Source organism: Gossypium hirsutum, chromosome A12, assembly GCF_007990345.1.
Source record: "Gossypium hirsutum isolate 1008001.06 chromosome A12, Gossypium_hirsutum_v2.1, whole genome shotgun sequence".
NCBI lineage: Eukaryota > Viridiplantae > Streptophyta > Magnoliopsida > Malvales > Malvaceae > Gossypium > Gossypium hirsutum.
The window spans coordinates 11,775,650-11,782,703 of record NC_053435.1 but is presented as its reverse complement, the minus strand read 5'-3'; the positions used below and the strand labels follow the sequence as shown (position 1 = coordinate 11,782,703).

Here is a 7,054-nt window from a genome sequence, read left to right as displayed (position 1 = left end):
CCAGGAGGGAAAAAAGGGGGTTGGACCAAGATAGCCAAGTAAACACTTTCAACCGAATTTTATGGTTCTCTTTTTATATATATATTTTAGAAAAATTTATTTTTAATAATTTTTAAATAGAAACATGATAAAATTAATAGAAAATATAAATGTTAAAAGATTAAATTTATTATTATATCAGTTAAAAAAATCACATTATGATTCTGCTTATCACTTCATAGTGATGTGGCAAAAAAATCACAAAAAACTTTAATAATTAAAATATAATTTTTTTAATTAAATGATTAAAACGGAAATTCTGATTACTTATGTAAATTTCCTTACCTTCTTAATTGCATAATATAAATATTATTTATTAAAATTGATATCTTATTACTCAAATATATATAGATTTTTTAAACTACGTATACCATGGCCTTTTGGTTACTATAAATTTGCTTCATCCCTAGAAAACATTAGTAAAACAACGAGGAAACTTCTCATTTCCTTCAAAACTGTCTTCTCTCTTTTGACACCTTTTTGATAAAAGAAGGCTATATAATTTTTTTTATTTTCGTGTAATTGAGATCGCCGCCATGGCTGCTATGGTGGTGTTTCTGATTACCCTTTCGGTTCTTTTCATGATATTCTTGGTGTTTAAACTTGTGTTTGACACCATCTCATGTTACCTGCTGAATCCCAGACGCGTAAGGAAAACGATGGAGAAACAAGGAGTGCGTGGCCCGAAACCCCGTGGAGTAACCGGCAACATGCTCGAGATGTTCAAGCTAACTTCACAATCAACCTCGAAAGAAATGGGAACCATCCACCACGACCTAGTTGGCCGGCTTTTGCCGCATTATGTCAAATGGTCTAAATCATATGGTATGTATATTTACGTATATTTTTAACTAATCTTCCCATACATGGCGACACTTAAACAGGGGTTTTTGGTGTTAGTCTTACGGTTTTCCTCTGGGTATTTTTCAACAGGGAAAAGGTTTATATACTGGCATGGGGTGGAGCCAAGGATGTGTCTGACAGATACTGAGCTGATAAAAGAATTGATGACCAAACACCACCTTGTAACAGGCAAATCATGGCTGCAACAGCAAGGCTCAAAACATTTTACTGGGAGAGGTTTGTTAATGGCGAACGACCGGGACTGGTACCATCAGCGCCATATTGCTGCTCCAGCATTCATGGGAGATAAGCTTAAGGTAATCTAATTTAATCCAACCCAATCATGTATGTTTTGGGTTGTGATGGTTTGAAATTGAATTAATTCTTTTTTTGTTTCAACAGAGTTATTGCGGCTGCATGGTGGAAAGCACCAAGCAGATGCTCCAATCACTACAAAATGCAGTAAATTCAGGTCAAACCGAGTTCGAAATCGGAGCATATATGTCTCGGCTTACTGCTGATATAATCGCAAGAACAGAATTCGATAGCAGTTATGAGAAAGGGAAACAAATATTCTATCTTCTAACATCTCTGCAACACCTGTGCGCTCAAGCAAGCAGGCACTTGTGCTTTCCAGGAAGCCGGTGAGTATTTTCCTTTTTCCGATTCGGTTTAGGTAGTATGAAATGAAAGAGAGAATGTACTCATTAATTTCATTTTCAGGTTTTTCCCAACAAAATATAACAGAGAAATGAAGTCCTTGAAGATGGAGGTGGATAGATTACTGATGGAGATTATACAAAGCCGAAAAGATTGTGTAGAAATTGGTCGGAGCAGTTCATACGGGAATGATTTGTTAGGTATTTTGCTTAATGAGATGGAAAAGAAGAGAGGAGACCAATTCCAACTAAACCTACAGTTGATAATGGATGAATGCAAAACTTTCTTCTTTGCCGGCCATGAAACTACTGCTCTTTTACTTACATGGACGGTCATGTTACTGGCCACCAACCCTTCTTGGCAAGATAAGGTTCGAGCTGAGCTTAAAGAGGTTTGCAATGGCGGAGTTCCCTCTGTTGATCAACTCTCTAAACTAACCGTGGTAAGCCCAATTTTTTTTTTTTAAAAAGAAACTTTTTGTCAAGTCTTCAAAATAAATTTATACTTAAAAAAATAATATAAAATTAATTTGACTTCATTTTAAAAATTATAATTTACACTTAAACTTATATGAGTCGTTTTGTTTGATATTATAGATGCACATGGTTATAAACGAGTCATTGAGACTCTATCCACCAGCAACGGTCCTGCCACGGATGGCTTTCGAGAACATAAAATTAGGAGATCTCTTCATTCCCAAGGGACTATCGATATGGATACCAGTGTTGGCGATACATCACAGTGAAGAATTATGGGGAAAAGATGTGAATGAATTCAATCCTGATAGGTTCAACTCCAGACCCTATACCTCCGGTCGGCATTTTATGCCCTTTGCCGCCGGACCCCGGAATTGTATCGGTCAATCTTTCGCTATGATGGAAGCTAAGATCATCTTATCTATGTTGATCTCACGGTTTAGCTTCACAATTTCACAAAGTTACCGCCATGCTCCGGTCGTTGTCATGACTCTAAAGCCGAAACATGGAGTCCAAGTGTATTTGAAGCGATTGGATCCTTAAAGCAGGCTGATTTTGAAGTGGAATCCTTTGAGTAGACAACTTAGTTTTGATATATACTTACATTACTACAAGTTTTCGAAATCGAGATGTTTAGATAACCCATTGGAAAGACAAAAAAAAATCTAGAAGAAGGAAGTGACAGAGTGAAAAGATTTTTTGTTTTTTTTTCTGAAGAAGAGTGAAAAAGGTTTTTACGGCCAGTTTTTCATTGCTTTTGAAAAGTACTTTTAAAAAGTGTTATGGAAAAGTATTTTTGAGAAGAACTTTTGAGAAGTGCTTTGGAAAAATTTAAGTGTTTGATATTGCTATCAAAAAATGCTTTTGAAAAGTAAAATATCCATTTTAGACATGATATTATAAAGTAACAAATATGTATTTAAATAATGTTCAAATTAGTTAATATTATGATATTTTAGTAAAAATATAAAAATATAATTTATTATAACTTATTGTTAATATTTTAATATATAATATTAATTTTAAATATTTCTAAGTAATCAATATTAATTATTTATTAAATTTAATTAGAATATATAAACTATATTTAAATATTTAAATATAATAATTAAATATTTGTAATTAGATATTGACACAATTGTATTATTTTAAAATTTTTTTTAATTAACGCTTTTAACACATTTGTAAAATTCATATTAAATAACCAAGAAAGAGAACACAAAATAATAGCATCAAACACATTTTAAGTCAAAAAAATAAGGTTAAAAAGGTAAAATAATAGCCAAAAGTGCTTTTTGGCTGAAAAAGCTAAAATTTACTGCTTTTTCATCTCTAAAAAAGCTCATCTCAAAAGTTAAAAAAATTATCCCAATGATATGTGTTCTTCATTGATTTTAAGAAAAAAACACTTTTTTTAAAAAAAGTTCATCCCAAAAGCAATGAAAAACATAGTTAATCGAAGGTGCTTCATAACACATGACTAAACTATAATTTAAAGCCACCTTTTCCGTCATTTTCTTAATTTAATTTTTTACAAGGTGCCCAGCTTTACAATATACAAAAAAAATAGATATATTATAATAAATATTGCCAACTTGTATTTGACAAGAGTAGGGACAGGATTTTATTCAATTTCTTTTTGGTATTTCACTTTATTTCTTAGCCACCCCATATTTGTTTCCACCAGTCTGTGAATATGCTCCTCCACTATAATTTCTTTTTTATTTTTCCTTCAAACCTCTAGTATTTTCTATTATTATTTTCTGTCATTGTGTAAAGCACGGCGTACAAGAAATTCCTATACACATGCTCTCCCTTTGTTTTTTTATTAGTATGGATGGAGTATGCCTCTCCGTAGATGGAGTGATTCAGTACAGTTCAAACGCCCGTCTAAAAAATATGTAGTTTGAATAAAAATATGGATTCAAAATAAATATTTGAAAAAAAATAATAAGTCCTATTTAAAAAACAGCTCAGGTTTTGGATAAGATTTTTTAACTTTAAGCCCAGCCTAGTCAAATTTATCCAAAAAAAACTGTTTTTTTATACTATTTTGCTGATTTTTTTTGTTATTTTATTATATTTTGCTACCATTTCACTATGTTGGTACTATTTTTTTGTTATTTTTTATATATTGTATAACTCTTGTGTTAATTTTGTTATTATTTTAAAGATATTTGCTTGTTAAGTTGCGCCTATTTTAGTATTATTTAAGTATATATTTTTTAATTTATTTTAAATTTGATGGGAAATATTTATTTAAATATTTTTAGTATTTTTGATGTATTATATTTTTTAAAAAAATTATATAAAAAATTTTAACATAGGCGGGACAAGCCGAGCTGAGCTCAGGTTTTAGCATTTTTATCCAGGTCGAATTTGGATAAAATTTTAAATGCATTTTTAGGGCCGAACTCAAACCTAGCAAACGGATTTAAGATTTTGATTGGACCCGACCCGAACCCGATCCGACCTAACTCATGAACACCTTTAATATAGAGATGTATACTTCCTTACCCACTGATTTTAAGAACTCATGACTCATCAAAATTAACATGATACAATTTTATAAGTTTGTTTTGAGATGAAGTAATTACTCAACTTGTATTTGATATAATTATATAGATAAACTTTGATCTTGATTTTATTTTACACAAAATTTTAATTTTAATTCAATTTTATACAATTAAAATATATAAATTCAACTATTTTATATTAGGTAAATTTATTTTCTTTTAGTGTAAATGCAGGAGAGATGTCAAGAATTTTGAATTAAGGGTAAAAAAAAAATTTTTTGAAAGCCAAAAATAATATATTGGAGCTAAGAAAACTTAATTATAATTTTTTTGACGGATGAACATAAACATAAATTTAGTTTTTAATATTTATTTATTTATTTTATCATTTTGATCTTTATTTTTTTTTCAGTTTGGCCCTTAGTCTTTAAAATGTAATCAAATTGCTTGCTTTTTCACGAAAAGTTAAATTATTAAAATTGTAGTGACATTGATGTGGTAGCTTATGTTACATTTTATATATAATTCATTGCTAACATGGATAAATTTTCTAAAATTTTTTTACAATTTTTTTAAATTATTTATTTATTTATTTTAATTTTTTTATGAATTATATGTGGACTGCCACACAAGTGACCGTATCAATGGTATCAAAATTTTGACAATTCAATCAACTTTTTCATCTAAAAATAAAAAAAAAATTGACTAAAATTTAAAAATTAAAAATCAAAATAACCTCTAAAAAGTAAAATAGATAAATATTAGGCCTAACTTTATCTCATAAAGCAAAAGGAGTCAAAGCTGTTGCTAGTGGGGTGTTAAGAAGTAAATGTAAAATGAAATTTAAAGACAACTCCCTTTTATACCAATTAAATTTACGATATTTGGGCATACGTATGCTCTCCTACAAATGTGTAGAGATACTTTTTGGCAGATAAATTTCACCAATAATATATATTTACACTAATCATGTTTCTTTTTCATTACCTTATCAAATAGTACTCCACTTCAACATATTTTCTTGGTTGTTTAATTTCTTATGCTTATCTCCTTGTGCTCAATAGATAAATATAAATTTGTAGATTTGACAAATTGGATAGACTTAAAACAAACTTTTCTTTTTGTTCTCTAAAACAAGATGAAAATGTTGGACCACATAACAAACACGATATAATTTTATACAATGTTAGTGAATTATATTTGAAGACATAAAAAGTTTTTTAAAAAAAATGGCTTTATTTTTAGAGTACACCGATAGTCACTCCACTTTGACTTCAATAACAAAACAATCACTCAACTTTCAACTCAATCACTTAACTTTTAAAAAATAACAAATTAATTACTAACGTTATTGAAAAGTGACAAATCAATCACCCACTAACATTTTCTGTTACAGGCCTAACAGGACAAGTGACATGGCCAGTTAACTTGCCACGGTGGAAACTCAATTTAAGAACAAAACAAAACAGTAAAAGAAGAAGAAGAGGAGAAAAATAAGATTAAGAGGAAGAAGAAGAGAAGAATATATTGCATGCATTTTTTATCCTACAAGCATTCTAATCTAACACCATTCTTTCTTCAAATTCAAATAGTTTTGTATAATTATCTATCTCCTAATAGCATATCTTTTTGCTTAGCCCTTCAACCTTTTTTTTTCACCCTATGCAATTTCTCCTACCTTTTCTACTAGGTGCATCCTCCCATCTGTTAGGATTGTGTCTTTAGTGCAGTAATTTTCTATTAAGTACATAAAATTTCATAGTTCAATTATTCTATCTTTATATGTTTGTCTTCCATAATTTTTGTAGGAAAATCAAAATGAGCAAGCAAATATTAGCTCAATTCCAACATATTGTACTGCAGCATGAATGAACTTATAGCCTTGATCAACCAAGTATTTTTCATATTCATTAAACATGCAATGATGATATCAAAATGTCTGTCCATAACCTATTCTTCATGGTTATAGTTGGTTCATTCCCACCATCATAAAATTGTCTCCTAATAGTTGTTACAACTTACAATCCACTTTTATATACTTAGTTAGATCAATCAATTTCAACAACTTAGTAAACAGAAAACTGAAAGCAACTATTAAGATAGGGATTCCGATTTTAATAAATGTAGAAATGTTGATAAAATTCAACCAATTTTTAAATTTTTAAAAACTAGTTAATTGCTGATGTGACATGCACATGGCAACCCATGTGTATGCCACATCCACAAAGTTATCAAACATTAACTTTTTCATCCATTTTTGGGTGATTTGACAAATACCGCAAGTTTAAGAGCTAAAAGAGGAGAAAATTTAAATGGAGTACTAAAATAATTTTTTTTAAAGTTAGAAGGCCAAATAAGTCAATTATGCCTTATGAAAGTAACTAATGGAGTGTTCATCCAAGAACATTGTCATATGTGTTAGCCTCATAGGATATTTTTAATCTCTTTGGCTTAAATCAGTTCACCTAATATGATCATATTCTATCTCATGATAACAATTATATCTTCCTTAATAAAAAA

General features: G+C 29.7%; 1 protein-coding gene across 1 annotated transcript; it reads left to right on the top strand.

Annotated features, from left to right (window-relative positions):
• Nucleotides 1–466: 466 nt before the first annotated feature.
• On the top strand, nucleotides 467–2,809 carry LOC107927223 (cytokinin hydroxylase). Its single transcript, XM_016858251.2, has 5 exons — nucleotides 467–864; nucleotides 973–1,199; nucleotides 1,285–1,526; nucleotides 1,606–1,984; nucleotides 2,139–2,809. The coding sequence occupies exons 1-5, from the start codon at nucleotides 576–578 to the stop codon at nucleotides 2,559–2,561; spliced, it is 1,560 nt and encodes a 519-aa protein (XP_016713740.1). The 5' UTR covers nucleotides 467–575; the 3' UTR covers nucleotides 2,562–2,809.
• Nucleotides 2,810–7,054: the final 4,245 nt, after the last annotated feature.

What these genes read in the sequence shown, in the direction of transcription:
- LOC107927223 (XM_016858251.2), top strand. Translation starts at nt 576, where the DNA reads ATGGCTGCTATGGTGGTGTTTCTGATTACCCTTTCGGTTCTTTTCATG. An exon ending in CAAATGGTCTAAATCATATG is followed by an intron (nt 865 to 972) that starts GTATGTATATTT and finishes ATTTTTCAACAG; the next exon opens with GGAAAAGGTTTATATACTGG. An exon ending in AACTCTCTAAACTAACCGTG is followed by an intron (nt 1,985 to 2,138) that starts GTAAGCCCAATT and finishes TTGATATTATAG; the next exon opens with ATGCACATGGTTATAAACGA.